The sequence below is a fragment of the Brassica napus genome, chromosome A8 (assembly GCF_020379485.1).
Source record: "Brassica napus cultivar Da-Ae chromosome A8, Da-Ae, whole genome shotgun sequence".
Classification (NCBI taxonomy): domain Eukaryota; kingdom Viridiplantae; phylum Streptophyta; class Magnoliopsida; order Brassicales; family Brassicaceae; genus Brassica; species Brassica napus.
The window spans coordinates 4,413,850-4,431,577 of NC_063441.1; the positions used below are offsets into that span (position 1 = coordinate 4,413,850).

Genomic DNA, 17,728 nt, shown 5'->3' on the forward strand with positions numbered 1-17,728 from the left:
TCTTGGATGTCTACTGTCATCCTTATTTTCAGCCTGGTTGCTTTAATTTGGGATTTCCCTCTGTGAACATCATACTTGTCCTTATTCCTTTGATTATCAGTGTTATTTAAAAAAAGAACATTTTTTAGTTTTTTGGTGCTTAATATCCAAGTAAAAGCCTTCTTTTGTTGAACTTGTGCGTCATATCAAGCAACAATCGAAGTTCGGGAATATCAACAGCTTGGTTAAGTGAACATTCCCTAATTTAGGCGTATCATTATCCGAACCGAACCGAAAATATGTCAAGTAGTAAATGGATCCTCTAATCTCCTACCCGAACTATCCAATACTCGAAATACCCGAACCAAACCGAACTGAACCTGAAATGCCCAGACTTAATAGAAGCCATTAAACCTTAACCAGTAGGATACGGTACTTGTAAGACAAAATATGACCTAACGGAAGATCGATCGCTGTACCTTATACATCATTAACAACATCAAACACCAATAGACCATGACATGTTTTTATAAATCAATGTGATATTGTACAACTTTTTTATAACGTAATCAACAAACATGCATCTAGCAACTTATTCATCTTTGTTGTTTTTCTTTTTCGTGTTTGTATATGATTAAACTTAGAAACTTTGTTTCCCCGAAAAGTTACTTTTTACAAATTTGGTTGTTTGGCTCCCACAATAACTTCCCCTTGAGACATCAGCTGAAAGAAACGAAAGCTTTCTCCGCACAAAACAAAGCAAAAGAAACCAATGACAAAGCATGATCAGAAACCAAAACTAAGTCATATGCACAAGATATCCAAGCAACTTTCCCTTCTTTTGTTGTCTAAATCTTCTCTTTTATAATATTTTGTTACAAATGAAACTTGTCACTTGGCAGCACTGGCTTAGGGTACATCTATTCTTTTCAATGTCTGGACAAAATGATTTTTATCCGGAAAATTCTTCGTACGGTGAAGATTCGCTTGAATAAGAACTTTCAGATGCATCGGTCTCAAAATCTTTTACAGATAATGGAAGTGCCTCTCTTTGTTGGGACGTTAAACCTAAGAAGGAAAACAAGTCAGAAAGCAGAGTCGAGGAGGAAATGAACAGACTGAGAACAAAATTACACTGAACTTATACCACAAATCCACTACCACTAGGGTCCTTATCTTTAAAATTAAATGATCACCTTATATCCATAAGATGTATACGACTTAGTTCTGATTGACTGAAAATAGATAAAAGGCTTGGAATATTTCAAGATATGTGAGAAGGGTTGATGGTTTCTGTTAAGCTAGATGGGCTTCCAACCTAAAACCAATTGGTGATAAGTGGAGTGGTCCATCCATCTTATATATTGATAAGGATTCCTTCCAATATCCGATGTGGGACATTTATCCCTAATAGTTTCTACTAACCTCTTTTAGAACTTGGACGAAATTTCTTAGTATGCCGTCTGATGAGCTCTTCGCTTTTGTTACAGTTAACTGCCTGGCAAAAGGAGAAAATTCAACATCACTGTCACTCCACTCCCCGTTGAAGTCATTTTCTGCTTCAGCCCTCATAGTTCTTATGACAAATGCTTTCGCCTTGCGTCTCTGGGTATTGAAGAGTCCTCGAACAGAAGTTACAAAATTATCCCCAGCTCCACCGCTTTCATCTTTTTTTATCCATGTAACACTTTCATCATTGTTACTTAGTTTAAGGTCATCGTCAGTAAACTGGGCATTCTTTTGTGATTTGTATGAAAATTTCTTCCCCTGAAAATTTGATTTGGAAGAAACTAATCATCATTCAGAAGCTTAGTGTTTCAGAAAACTGGACTCATAATGACTTTAATAAAGCAAAAATACACAATTGATAAATGTCACCTGTATTCCAATAACAGACTTCAGTACTCCACATGTTATGTGTTTTTTAACACGAGCAAAAAGTCCCCTCCAGGTCCCAGCAAATTCATCACGAGCAAATGTATCCATCAACAGTCTCAGCTCGTTTACAACCAGTCTTGATCCCTCATAGGTAACTAGAAGTTCCACCTGAGGTAAAACCGATTGAAGTTAGACAAATTATGATCTTAAATTTACAATGTAGTTGTAGAAACTAGTCAACTCACCTGTCTTATTTTAATATTGGAAATCTTTATCATCTCCACTTGTTTTTTTCTAGCCTTCTTTTCTCTGCTAGAAGAGCTGCGAGGCTTGTCAGTTTTTGCGTTTTTGAGATTCATCTGTCTAGAGGACTCCCCTTTTTGGTCATTGGAAGATGAGACAGGGCTATTATAAGAGTGTAGAAGAAGTTCATTAGCTACAGATTCTGCCACACTTTCTTCCCAAGTTCTGTCGAAAGAAGACGTTCGTCTCAATTCCTGATCAGCTGAAACACCAGCGGTAGACCTAACGTCTAGAATATTGGATTTCTGCAAATAGAATGCAAGTAAATTCTGAAAACGAATGGTGAAAATTCATTCAAAACTTTTTGACTTATAAACTATGATGAAAGCCTACTTGAGCACAGTCAACATTGCTTTGTGACTGTACTGCAGCAGAAGAGCTAGAAGATTCATGACTTGCTAACTGTCTCTTTACACGTTTTGAACCAGCTGTTGTCGAAACTTTCAAAACTTCCTGCAAGACACAAAGTTAATCAAAAAGGATTTATATATACGTAATTTTGTTTATCAGATTTTCATCTACATGCTAAATTGTGATGCTAGTTCTGACCTGTCGCCTTTGTGAATTCTGCTCTTCCTCTGGGAAGAAGTACTCCCACATCATTTTGTACATTGTCTCTGACAAATGGATTCTGAGAGGGTAAATCTCCACCTACAAGATTTACAGGTATTATCAAAGGGATATCGAAACTTACACAACAAGCAAGAACAGTTCATTTAAAAAGATCAAACAAAGTCATAAAATAAAAAAAAAGAGTTACAAGTATTAGCATGTTTCTGTCTGTCACATTAGCAAATCCAGAATCAAATGATGCAAAGCAACCGAAGATACTTACATGAAAAAGTTCAAGATGATTTCCATCTTTTGGTGTTCCCTGCTTTGCATCCACACGTAGCATGAATTGCCTGCAAACAAAATTACATTTCACTTCATATGTGGTAAGAAAGATGAAGCACACTTCATACAGTTCATAGTTATTTTTTTATGGTTCCTTTCATATCTCTTAAACAATCACTACTTTTTCCAAAGGCAACTATAAAACCATCATTTATAAAGAAAAATATCAAGAAACCATAATAAATGTCTTGCAAATCATGTGACATATGGAAAAAAATACAGGCATGGTAGATAAGCAAGCAAGGAAAACGTACTTTCCCCACTCGGATGGAGGATTCCATGCTGATAAAATCATATCCGAAGTTGCATTACACAGACAGTTCCTAACAACAAAGAACTTGGTGGTGAATCGAGCAACACCAATGCCTTTGTAATCTCGTTCAAAGTCATAAATCTGCATGTATAAATCCAATTAAATATATACTATTTTTTTTACATAATGCAACGAACTAAGCAATCAACTAAGAAGACTGAGAAAGTTTCGAAGTAAATTGATGTTATCTCTCAAACATTCCATTTGTATAAAGAGTAGTCAGGATATTTATGATTGTGAATACTTAAACATGATGCATAAACTTACCATGTTATTTATATCTGCTTCAGCAAAGGCTCTACCATCTACAACCATGCACCAAACAACCCTATTAATTTCCAAGGAAATGCGCATAGCATATGGTGCACTTTTGTTCTTCTCCATCAGTTGCAGATTTGCAGACTTCTGCTGCGCACTTCTTAAAGATGCAGAAGCCATCTTTCTAGACTTCTGTACATATAAGAGCTCTTTCTTTAGTCTTTCCACCTAAATCAGACCAACAAGAATAGCAATATCAACTTTATATCGTCACAACATTATAATTTGGCGTAATTACTCTCAAGAATATAAGTAAAGCCCATACAAAAGAAACAGATTGGTATATAATATAATGTAGGGCTGGGCAAATAAACCGAACCCGAAAACCCGAACCGAATCCGATCCGATAAAAATGAATCCAAACCGATCCGAACCCGACGTAAATACCGAATGGATCTTGTTTTGTGGTATTTCGGGTTATGAGTATTATCCGTACCGAACCCGAATCTAAATGGATATCCGATAAAACCTGAAACATTCAAAACCTCGAAAAGATCTTGTACCAAACATGATCTCAATTCCTAATATGTATCCAAAATACACTAAGAAATATTGAACATCTAAAATACTTATCTATTACATGAAGGTTGGTGGTTCTATTGCATGAAGGCTGATGGTTGAAGATGGCCGTTGAATCTTGAAGTATTTAGATTTTGATTTTGTTTTCGTTAAACATTGTTTCTCATTTCATGCGAACTTGGTTTTCATTTTATGCTTTTATTTATTTGGTTTTCTTTTTATCAGTAAATATGTTTACTTTTCGTTTGATTTTGAATGATCACGGTTGATGTTCCTTATTTTTGAATCGATTTTTACTTAAGTTTTGGTTACAAAATAGGTACAAATCAGGTATTTTAAAACTGAAGAACAGATTTTACTCATGTTTTGGTTATAAAATAGGTAAAAATCAGGTACTTTTAAACCGAAAAACCGATTGGGACTCGAACCCGAAAGTATATTGGATTATACCGGTTCTTTGAAGATTTACTAACCCCGACCCGAACCCGATAGAACCCGAACCGGTCCCGAATCGAACTTTCATATAATCCGAATGGGGCTGATTTTGATAAATCCGAAAAACTGAAACCCGATTGGATAAAACCGAAACCCGTTTGGGACCCCGAATGCCCAGGCCTAATATAATGGTTGCATGCACATCACTTAGTAACGAAATAAGTTGAAGCAGGAACAAAGAATTATGAAGAAAAACCTATGCCAATTCAAAAAATAAAGTTTGGACAATAGTTTGAGTGGTGGTTATGTGAAATATTAAGGGCTGAAATGAAGAAAATGTGTACTTTTATTTAGCCCTAAATATTTCACATAAAGGACTTTTATACACATTTTCTTCATTATTCCGCAAACATGCCGATAGTCTTTCAATAAAAGAAAATCTGTACTTTTATTTAGTTTGGAAATCTAAATAAACATTATTCATTCATTCAAAAAAACAAACATTATTCCGTACGTAGATACTTACCAGTATGGATTTTCTGGAACTAATCATCCACGAGTCACCTTCTTTCTCCACATGCGTGTCTTCCATATTACCGGAATAATGAGACAATATTTGAATATCAACAAGAAGCAACTTTTGCTCCCATTCTTTCTCTTTAAGGTTGATTTTTGCAATTTCTACTTCTTCATTTCCGTACGGAATTACTTCATCAACAGCGTCATCATCTTCAGTTGGAAAATGGAGACTACTTTTGCGAGGCCTGATTCATAAAAAGAACTCCATTATAATGCAAGAAAATGCTTGCAAAACAAACAGAAAACAAGTTTTTGAAGTTTACCCATACGAATCATTTAGTTGAAATGGTGGCTTTAGAATAAATATGGATTATAAAATTTACTTGTGCCTATTTCAAGCTAATAATTAACTACACAGAAGAACAAATGAAAATGGTCGTTCCTTTAATTTTATTCAGGTTTTCGTTACTTGCTTTGGAGGAAAGAGAAGGATGGTCAAAACGTCCATCATAACTTGGAACTGTCGAGATGTCATTGTAGCTTTTATATTCCGCGAATTAAAAGTAATCTCTTCGAATGGTTTTATCTGCAAAATGGCATAAAAGAATGTAGTTACAAAATTTAACCCAAAAAAAAAAAAAAAGAATGTAGTTACAAAGGAGATAATAATTAGGTTGCTTGTCTAGAAAGACAATTAGAATCGAAAAGGAAACCCATTATGTTTAGTTACACGAGGGCATTTGTTTTACGTGTACTTCAACTGAACTACTCCTAACCGGCAATGCAATTCCTTTCATTTGGTGCTATATTATCATTTAGATCTTTACTTGCCTACTTTTTGGATGTTGCTTTGAATTTGGACTAGATCGTTAAAACAGAGAAGAGATTTAAGAAACCTACTAGTTTTCTAGCAAAAACTATAACTAGATGGTGTTACCTTCAGATCCGAGGATAGACCTTCGTGTTTGGTATACCGCAAGTACATGTCACAAGGCATGAAAACCTTTTCAAGTAGAGCCCCAGTACGCTTCAGTTTTGGTGAGTTTCTTCGAATATTTGGGAGCCACTGCACCCCAGCACCTGGGTCAACATCAGTGAGAGCAACATGGGCCTGCACATGCTCTAACATCACAGAAATTTCCAATCGTGTCCATGTCATTTCAGGAATACGTTTTGGACTCTGTAAACTTGTTGTGCCAAGAAACTGCACGATTACTTCTTCGTCAACACGCATAATAGATTTAAATGATCGTGCTATAACACGACCACTAGCGGCAGCCAGCAGAAAGCGACCCTGGTATCCATCAAAGTAAGGTGTATCAACGAGTAAACAAACTCCTTACACCCAAAACAATAACAGCGCCAATTTGGTTGGTTAACTATGTTGCCACGCACTAAAACAGGTAAAGCTGTTGAATGCACATTCTCACGCATATGATTACTTACTTTACCCTCCTCTGAGTGAAGATTAAACTGTGGCTCAATGACATTCACCATGAAGTGACTAATGCCTTCTTCATGAGATCCGCTGGTCTCAACTTTATCTTCATATAGATCAGTGTAAAAAGTTAATAATGTTCTTAGCGGAGTTACATTATATTTAGAAACTCCACCTCGTGAAAAAAAAATTGTGTAAGAAGAGAAAAATTCTGAAACAAATGGCAGTTACTAAATGAATTGAACACATACCAATTGTTCGGCTTTCTCCTGAGCTTGCAGAAGATGTTGAAGTTTCCTCTTGATTTTTTTGGTTTCCTTCAAGAATCTTGCTCTGCGTATACTGACGAGAAGGAGAAGGTTCGAACCCCTTCGATATTCCGCTAACAAAAGAGAAAACAGCATCCCTATTCTCTATCGTCCACAAGAGTTTGAGACCATAAACAAAGACCCGCTGACAGTTGTCAGAAAGGACTATATTGTATCCATCATCATCACTAGGATCTGATTGTAGATCTTCATCACTCTCGTTTCTATTTGTAACCTCAAGATTTTTTCTTCCAGCCTCCTGCCATGCGGATAGTCTTTCAATATCAGCTTTTGGAGCCTGTCTTCTAATAGTACAATAATCACAAGACAATAGAAACCCTGTATCACGATTCTTTTCATCCCCCTTGTGCCCATCTTTGTTAATAAAAACCTTAGGCACATGAACATCAAGACCTTGATATACAAGGTCAAGTGCATCCCGCTTGCACTCTAATGTATAATTTTGCTTCCCGCGACTGTAGCATAATTCGTATTTTAGCTCTTTAATATCAAAGTTCAATCCTTTGGCAGGGTCATCAAGGTCACTAGGCACGTAGTTTATTAGAAAAGGAGTGGCATCTACACGGACCATAAACTCCGTGATCACCTGATCTAGAGATAAGTCTTCAGCTACTAGGACAACTCTTGGGACTCCAAACCTAGTCCTTCCGGAGAAAGAACGTAACATGTGCGGAGGATCACTATACAAACTGCAGCACTTGAGTATCCATGCCAAATCTTGTGCTCCAAGATTAATTGTTGGTGATGAAGGAGACATGCTCTCATTCTTGTCACTGGCTCTAAGGGATAAATTGCATCGAAGCGAGAGCGATGCTGATCTCAGCGGATCAAGAACATTCAAAGAACTCCCAGGCTCGCATTCCCAGTCCATTGTAACTTGGATATTAAACAGCGGGGCTTCGAAAAACGCAGCTCCAGAGTTGCCGCCAGCTGGAACATTTAGAGAGTGTCGACTCCTCAACTTTATCTTAAAGTCTTTAGCATTAACAACCACACGACCATCTGACTGCTTAAATTCGATAGGACCGGTAACTATTTGGAGTTCATCTTGACTCTCATATGGATCTGATGTAGCAAGAACATTCCACTTGGACGATTCAGAAAAAGATAAAGTGATATTGCAATGAACGTTGTTTCTCATATTATCCCACCAAGGTAAGCTTTGTTCCTCGTTGGAAACCTGTGGGGCACATGGACTCCTTGGACTAAGAGCCACTGTGAAGGCATAGCTAATGTCTGCAAAAGCTGGTTCATATCCAACTCCAAAAGAAACTTCTCCTTGTTCAAAGCAAATGCTCAAATCCGAGTGTGTCTTCATTTCTGGCTGAGAACTCATCGCCTAGTTTAAGAGAACAATTTCAAGAAGTCAATAACCAGTCAAGTGAGAGATAATAACAAAGATCAATCATAACAAGAAAACAATGATACCTGTTGAACAATGGGACCTTCACATTTGCAAGAACTGGCAGAGAGAAGAGGAAGTGTGTAATTTCTTAACTTAACCACCAAGCTTCCAGTTTTCAGATTAACCTTGCTTCCACTTATTTCTTTACAACTAGGATCAAGCTTTCTCAAGATTTGCATCAACCCAGCATCACTATCACCGCCACGAACTGCCGTCAAGTTTAAATCAAAGTCTGTGGCGCAAACCGAAAGAAGAGAGTTTCTAGCAGCACTTGACTTAAAACCTGCCTGGAATCCCTCCCTACAAGCACCTGAACCCTCCGAGGGAACTAAACCCTGGCATGCTTGATAATATGATCGAAACGACCGTTTCTGAATCTCTTCCTTGACTTTGCTAATAGCTAAAGGATCATGGACATCAATTTCATCCCCATCAAAAACTATTTTTCTTTCACTTGTTTCTGCACCTTTATGACTTGCTTTGTGTATAAAATCTTCAAGAAACTTCAATCTTACAGCCAACTCACATGCTTCTTTCTTCAGCAGCAGATAGTGTTCATCAAGCCAACCCTGGATAGGTTCTTCCTCAATATATGCGTTTAGCCTTCCTATGCAAAATCTTAACCGGCCAAAACCTGAACTTGAATTCTTAGGCTCCAAGCTTTCTTCTTCAGGTTCAGTTATAAGCTTCAAGTCTCGCAACTTCTCTTCAATGGAATCAGCTATGACGCGCAACTGTAGTTTGCATGGCATGCAAATATTGACATCGAGTCCTTGTACTACCCAGTCCCAAGGACCACTTGTCCTCCTCACAGGGACTATATCATCAGACAAATCCAAAGAGACGGTAGGGATTCTTGATAGTTGCATTCTTGTTGTTTTCAGTACTCGAGATCCGTTCAAAGCAAGCATAAGCTCTTCAACAAGCATTCCTATGAAAGCATTCTCAGTAAAAATTGATAGAGCATTAAATTTGACCTCCACACCATCTCCTAGCGCAGCTGATATCGCCAACATTTCCACATCAATAGCAAAGATCGATTTCCTTTCCGTCGTCTCCACGTCAACCGAACCGGCCGCGCATTCATGTTCTTCAGCATTTTGTGCATATGCCAATGAACTCAAACGCAGATACAGTCCATATAAATATAGATGCACGTCCGGTTCCCAACCCAGCGTTATATCAGCCGCACTTAAAAGAAAATTAATGTCAAGCCCACCAGATAGACGTGTAAGCTTGGCGTTGTGCATATCAAACAATGTTACCTTCGAACAAGGTATATAGAGCTGGTAGATGGCTTTCCCTCCTAAAAATTCCATTTCGGTTGAGTGTTTATCCTTGTTGAGAGAATAGCTAAACCCTGTTACTTCAAGAGAGACCGAGTCTGTAACTGTATTATCCAATCCTGTAGCATCACAGAAATTTACAATGAAACGTGTAAGAGTAAGGTTCGCAAGCCTAGTTTCTTTCTCAGTTGCATGGGATAGTTCCACTCCTCCAGTCTTATTCGTCTTTTCGCCTGAAACAGTTAACTTCTTAAAGCGAGCTTCCAAGGAGACAGCATTTGTTATAAGAGATTCGACGCGCTTGTATGATAAATAGATGCTCATTGTGGTCACGTTTACAGAGAGCACTAAGTCGTTTCTGCAATCTCGTCTTGCCCAGTTCAAGCTAATCTTTTCTATATGCATCAACAAACCAGAGTTTGGCTCTGTTCCGAGAATGTTTTCTTTATAGCATTGTTGGCACTCATCTGCCAAATGCAAATTCAGTTCACCAAGTTCAACATCGATGGCTGTGTCCATACTTGAAATGTTATTTGCAAACACATGTGATGACTGCGAATAAAACTGTAAAACACAAAGAACAAAATATTGCTTAGCATTTAGTAAAACAATTAAGAGCATGATTAATGAGGGTATGAGAAGGAGTCTCTCACACTATAATAATGAAATTTAGTGAAGAAAGAGGAGAAGGATCAAAAACATGAGAGACGTTTCTTCATTAATAAAATCCCTAAATTTAGGAAACAGAAAGTTTGGACTTAAAAAAAAAAACAAATCCCAACACTTTTCTTAAATAATCATTCTTTATGTGTTCCTTCTTTATTAGCGCAGCATATTATGCTTATAAATTTTCAAAAGACAAAATAAAAAATATAAGTAAAATATATAAGAGATTCTTGAGAATTTCTCTTTAATAATGATGCTCTAATAGATGTTTTATTAATTCAAGTAATACAAAAAATGTTTTTTAATATTTCAGAGACCATAATAAAAGCTTAAAATCAAATTTCATAGTATTTATTTGTGATATTTTAGTTTTTTGCTTATTTATGAAATTTAAAATTATATTTTTAACAAAAAATAGATAAATACAAATATTTTTATTTATGATCTTAGAAATTGCAGTCCTATACACCGATAACTTGTATATTTGCGTAGATGGAATTTTGACTTTTCAGATGATGTGTTTTTTTATGTCTATTTTGTCCTTATGCCTATTTGCAAAACACATCACCCGTCTACAATTGATGCACTCTTCTTTTCAAAATCAACTATCTCTCTCATTATCTTTGGTTTCTCCGTCGTTACCATCTCCCATCTCTTTCAATCTCTTTGTGTTCTCTGTCGGAGCCTTTGTTCCAAAATAATCCCAAACTCTCCGGTTTCTATTCTTCAGTCTCACCGGATTCTTTAGGATTTATACAATTGTAAGTCTATTTCTTGTTTTTCCGTTTTGAATCAGACTTGATGGCACTGAGCCATGGCCTTGGCCGGCTCAGGAATGATGTTCATGGCCTTAGCCGGGTTGTTCTTGATCGAGATCTATATGTTATGGATCGGTTCTTTGGAATCTAATTATGGAAATCTCTTAGTTATGAATTATCATGAGTTTTCATGAATTTTAATCAGTTTTTAGGAATTGATTTGATGATGTCCACTTTGGGCCGGTTTGGCTGATATTGGCCGAGATCTTTAGGATCGAGGCCGGTTCTGCAAATTCTGATTATGGCATTCTCTTAGTTGGGAATTATCATGAATTTACATGAATTTTATTTAGTTTTTGGATCACATTTGAAATCGGCCAGATTTGGGTTTAATGAGAAATTGATTGATTAGTTATGGAACCAGCCATGCAATGATAGATCCTTGTGTCAGGTTATCGGATCATATGCTTGTGTATTGTGAAAGGTTTGTCACTTATGATTATTGATCATAAGGAATGTTAGTTATCAACCTTGGGTTGGTAAACTATGTGCAAAGCATTGGCTAAGAGCCATAAAGAAGAGTCTAGCTAGTACTTGGTGGCGTGGCCCATAAGTACTGAGCTTGGGTGTTATTATTCAAGGAAGGCCGTGTGTGATCTGATCATGGGTAGGGATGGACGACCTGATCCATAGATGATGGGTCAAGGTGTCTGATCGGATTGATCGAAGGATGCACCAATTGTCAGAGTAGTAGTGTTCGGCTTCGTTGGGACATGGTTCCATGTCCGGTTAGGTATGTGTGAAGATTCATCAGTTCTGGTTCATGTGGGGTGGTTGGTTGATTGACTTAGGATCTGATGGGAATTGTTAGTCCATAAGATGGACTTGGTATTATAAGCTGATAAGCTAAAGGATGTTGAATGAAGCATGAGCCGGGAAGGGCCAAATGCATGTCCTTAGCTGTTTGAAGACTTCTCAAGGGTTACTTAAGTCAGTGCGGATGGTTGGCTGAATGTCTAAGTACCTAAGGGGGTTGTTTTATGTGTAAAGAAGCTGGACGCAGTATATGGCAGCTGGCCATAGCTCGGACTTAGCTCAGTTCGAGTGTGACAGCTCGATCAGCTGGTTTACGAGTTCATTCAGCTAGAGCAGCTGGGCCGATGAGCTAACAAGCTCCGTGGATGTGGCTAAGGTATGATCTAGTAACTCTTGCTTAGTTCCAGATAGAATGGACTAGGGGAATGGAACCTCAGATTCGTATGACTTGATTCGGGTCTAGTATCGACCTTTGAGCTAGCTGGTAGTTGATAGTACTAACCATTAGCTGAAGTGATTCGACCGGACGAGTATTAGATTGGTTATAGACCAATGGATGATAATATTATTCCACTGCGTATGTGTTGTATTGATGTAAGCTAGGAAAGACTATGGTAGTCTTGAGCTAAGATCTGAATTAGCCCTCGCCTATGGGCGATGTTTTAAATAAAGGGCAAAACTTTTGAGAGGTTCGGTCAGAATATGGACCAAGCGACGTGAGGCATCGACCGCGGTCTAGTCGGCCGGGATCGGGTCTTACACTTTGTCTCGACCCAACCTTCTCTGTTTGCGATTTATGGGTCATTCTTAAATCTGTCGCTGGGGTCTTGGTGGAGCAGGAGAGGAGGAGTAGGATGAATGTGATTGGGGCATTAATGAAGATCTATTAAAAATATATGTAATTTTTTCGCTTATAGTAAATATCTTCTAAATTTAAACATATGTCATTACGTGTATATATATATATATAATAATAATAATAATATATGTTGGTTTTCTATACCTAGTGAAAGGAATTGGCTTATGGTAAAACATTCCCCACAGATGTTTCTGACAAGTGACTACCATGTTTTCTAGTGCTTTTCCATTTTTGCAAATTTTTCATTTATTGCCTATTTTTCTTACAAATCGCTCTATAATCTAAAACCCCATATAAATAATTTGTATCATGCAAAAAATATAAAACTTAATAAAATTGGATTTAACCATCAATATTGATATACTTTTATCTAAATATGGTCAATATATATTTTTCACAACCATAAATTTTGATTTTTTTTACACTTTAAGATTAAATAAATAATATTTTCTCCTTTTCTAATAGTTGAAGTTTTAGAATTTTTTTTTGTTTCAATTTACTTGTTTTCAATTTTAATCTAATTTTTTAACATTTATGTTGTATGTCTTTATATTTTACAATTTGTTTTTATTGTTTGAATTTTAGTTAGGTAGATGTCAATGATGTTTTTATCATGAAAATTTTAAATTTTAATGTTTTATTAATTTTTGTACATAAACCTAAACGACAAATATAAAATGAAACTAAAAAAAAAATATTACTAATTTAATATAAGAATTATATTACAATATTAATGATTATTGAACTGATTTTATTTGTTTTAGTCATAGTGAAAAAAATTAAATGTTTAATGAATTTTTTACAAGTAAAAAAAAGATTAACTCTATTTATAAAGGAAAAATCGGGTTTCTATGATTATGCAGTAGATGAAAATAATATTTACTATTTTATAGTTGAAAACTAGAGATAATTTTTTTGTTAAAGAAAATTGAAATGAATTAGAGAAAATATATACATTTAAGAAATTACATAGAACCAACATTTACATGACGTGTTATTCACAAATTGTGCGATTTATTTTTGATTTTCTGACATTGATTAAGCATAATATAGTCAAATCATTTTTATTAATTTATTTAAAAATTTAATTGATTTATAATATATTTCCATAAATTTTAATTTAATTATGAATATATTTTAATTGTAAAATGTTCATAAAGTATTTTATTTCTACAATTTTAATGATTAAATATATTTGTAAATTAATATCCATAAATTTTTTTAAAACAAATTCCACTAATATCTATATTTATTTTGGTATGTATGATTATGTTCAATTGAAATAATTACGCTTTAAAAGTTCATAAACAAACCTATATTTTTTGAAGAAAAAAATAGAGGTGGTAGAAACGCCCTTAATAGTGAAAACATGGATAAATTAGAGCAATTTTTACTAAAAAAATAGAGTATAAAAATTAGAGGTAAGTTAGAGATGCTTACATGATACAAAGGCAAATCATCGATACCACATAACATAGTCATCTCAGGGGCTGAAAATGTGCATGTCCACATAATTGTTTTCATATCGGCAGCTTTCAATTTCTCTCGAGTGCAGATTTCCTCTTGAACCACGAGGGTTCTCTTCTCCGGGAAAAGAAGGCTCAACCATGGCTCCAGCCTAGAAATGAATAGATTGCATTGGGTACCTCCTAGCTCTATTTCAAGGTTAGCATTAATAGGCAGAACCGGCTGAAAAAAGAAGTAGCCATCACAAACTTACGTGGTTTTAAAAGTTTATAATTCAAACTTATATTGCCAACTTTACTTAACACAGTAACTCTTCTACAGAAATTTATATGACACAAGAATAAGGTGCCCTTTCTTTATGTATATAGGAAGAGATTTTCAGGTATATTAACTGGATTAATCAATATTTTGGAGATCGGGATAAATTAAGCAATGTTCATGCAAGACCTTAAAGAGCCAATGATCTCATAGGCGAATTAAAGAGTAAAACTACAAAGGGAAATCTAAGTATCAGAGATTACTTATCTAAATTGAAATGCAATCTGCACATTATATTAAAAACTATAACGTTAGTGGTGCCAAACCTGAAAAGGGATCTCGATCAAAGACACCACATCAACTTTAATAATCTCTAATATAGAGGATTCAGCTTCTCTAAAGAGCTGCAAAGGAACAAGGAAGCATATCATCAGTGAAACAATAGTAAATAATTTGTGTCGAATATCTAAAAAAAACTTCCGTAACACCATCACACATGAATCTCATTGAGTTCCATCTGAACGTTAAGACGTGTAATATCCCCTGAATCTTCAACAGACTTCGATTTAATGCTCCTCAAGATAATTGCCGTGACGTTATTCACAGCAAACAGATCATGTTTTCGATTCACACATCTGACATCTAGTTTGGGTAAGCTGAAGGAAACCTGTTAATATGGCTAAACTGTCAGTATAACACCCAGTGAAAGAGAATGAACAGTAATCATAGATTGTATTTATCTCCAGCAAACAACTGAAAACGAAGCGTTGACTAAAGGTTGATAAGACTCAAGAATTACTACTCTCACATATCTAAGCACACAATCAGCTAATCCATTTCTTACTAAGCATCCTGACCTTTTCAGGAAAATACATAGAATATTTTGCAAGTGCTGACAGCTGATACTCTTTATGAGGTTTTTTGGTAGACAGGGCAGTAGCTGATGATGGATTGATTTGGGAAAAGAAATCATTGTCCAGTTTCATAGTTACATCTCCAGATACAATTTCCATGGTTCGTATAACCACAATACCTACTGCCCTATATCCAGGAGAAGCAACAACAACAAAAAATGCCGCCTGTGAGCAATCGACTAACTGAATACAAGATTTTTCTTTAATTTGTAACATATAGGAACATCCATGATATAGGTCACAGAGGACTCTAGACAGTGCAAGTTTTTTTTTTTTTTTGACAGTGCAAGCTTCCAAACATAATATACGAACAAATCCATTAAGAAGGATTTATTTCATGTTAGGATTAGATGCAAATGACAGTACCTGTCATATCCAAGTTGGAAACAGAGAGTGAGTTTGTCACAAGATAAAGCACCAGAGGATCTCATCACAACATCAAGATCATATATCATCACTTTAATACATAGCTCTCCAGAAAGAAAAGCAACACCAAATTTAATTTCATCAGCGGACGATGACTCAAAGGCACCCTGTAAAACGCTCAAACCAGCAGCAAATCAAGTTCTGATAATATACCTTTTCATCAAAAAAATAATATCAAAATAGCAAAGAACTATTGTCCCAGTAGAAATGCAAACAATTTAAAAAAAACGATGTAACAAGATTGTTTAATAAGTTATTAGCATTTTACTGTAGATAGTGTACAAAAAGGACAAACGACTTGCCACTAAAAGCTTTGTACAATCTTTTCTCCATTGACGACTAAGCAGTAAGAAGTTTGTAGAATGTTCTCACCGTTTCAGACATCACCACGACATCCCGCAGGCATTTCCTACTGCTAACACGGAACCTAACAGACATTCCAAGCACTCGACTGAGCATCCATGTAAACAACCTGGAACAAAGGCTGGAATAAGATTTAAATATAAGCTACCACCGTACTACTAGATCAAATAGATTACATAAAGAAGAAAAAGAAAAGTGCAGCATATAACATATAATTAAAGTAAACACACGTAATCATCAATTTGGACAAGAAGCAATAGGAAGAAAAACTATTGAATCAAAAATGTGGATCCATGTTGTTTGTTTAGGAGACAAAGTCTCCCACATTGAAAAGTTAAAAAGAATCTTAAGTGATATATGTATCACTCTAGTTATCAGTATCACCAATTGAGTTAAGGTTAAAAACTCATCTAATTTAACATATATTTATATAGTCTAATCTGATCCATTTTGATATTGATGTTCAAAGAGCCATCATCTCGAAAAATCTATCAGAGATAAAGTTTCAATATATAAGATAAAGATGGATAAGTCAATTCAGTTATCACCAATCTAGTGTAGTAACATATTGAACTGATTTGGACTTGATTCATAGTAGAGTTAGGATTAACCCCGTAGTTCAAGCTAGAACAAAAATTTTATTTAAAAACAAGAACCAAAGAGGACTCACCTGAAGATCATCCACAAAGTGATGGAAGCAATTAGAAACCCAAAGTATAACGTCGCAGATGAAGCCGCCATTTCCACCCAACAGATAATTTACTCTGCCGGATAACTGCGATTCTCAGATTAGTCTCACCACCGCGTCAATATTTCAAGTTGACAAGCTGCCTCCATAGAGAAAGATCCGATCGGCAAGGTTTGAAGGGGCTCTTTAGTCAACCATATTCATTGCCCATTCCCATAGCACGTTTTGTCAAACAATATGATCATCCCTATACATTATTGAATCGTGAATTTTTAAAAATTATCTTTTCATGTGTAGCTGTGACAAAAACAATATTTAATTTGACTTAGGATATATCTTCAGCTATAACTTTATTTATTGCATTTGAGAACTTTCAACAGTTGATTGACTTTTCTTACAAGTTTGGAGACTTTCTGGTTTGGTGATGGCGGTGAAATGACCCGCTTTTTGCTTTTCGATTGGCTGTGGAGATGGTTGTATAGGCGAGCTCTCGGTGTATCTCTCAGGTGATAATCTTGGATCTCTATGATCTTCATTTCTCAAGAGCTTAATTGACGGTGATGGTAACAAGCTCGATAAGTTCATCGGGGGTAAACTACTGTGGAAGCGTCTTGAAAGTCCCAGCATCCGAGGAAATTAGTTTAGGACCGGAAAATTGGATTTTTTTTGTTCGAGTCTGTTTATAATCGAATCTTTATTCCCGTTTCGGGTTGATTTATAAAATTTAATTTTTAAAAACAAATTAATGTTCGGTATAGATTTGTCAGTTTCTTATAAACAAATGTACTAAGTATATGAATGGTTTGTCTCTTGCTGTTTGTATTCTTATATTTTACAAAATTTATACTTGTTCTCTAATTTAGTTTGCAGAGTATTTGGACACCATCAGCTATA

The 17,728-nt window shown here is 35.7% G+C and overlaps 1 protein-coding gene across 1 annotated transcript; it reads right to left on the reverse strand.

Annotated features, from left to right (window-relative positions):
* Positions 1–610: 610 nt before the first annotated feature.
* LOC106371885 (protein SABRE) lies at positions 611–17,713 on the reverse strand. Its single transcript, XM_048737647.1, is given in 24 exon segments — positions 611–1,047; positions 1,405–1,452; positions 1,455–1,746; positions 1,858–2,025; positions 2,103–2,405; positions 2,494–2,613; positions 2,710–2,811; positions 2,996–3,065; positions 3,312–3,451; positions 3,638–3,856; positions 5,169–5,406; positions 5,635–5,747; positions 6,099–6,455; positions 6,608–6,705; positions 6,851–8,267; positions 8,357–10,183; positions 14,159–14,407; positions 14,770–14,847; positions 14,940–15,110; positions 15,301–15,484; positions 15,724–15,890; positions 16,156–16,255; positions 16,817–17,081; positions 17,233–17,713. Coding segments are annotated over 23 exon segments (6,648 nt in total). The 5' UTR covers positions 16,888–17,081; positions 17,233–17,713; the 3' UTR covers positions 611–931.
* Positions 17,714–17,728: the final 15 nt, after the last annotated feature.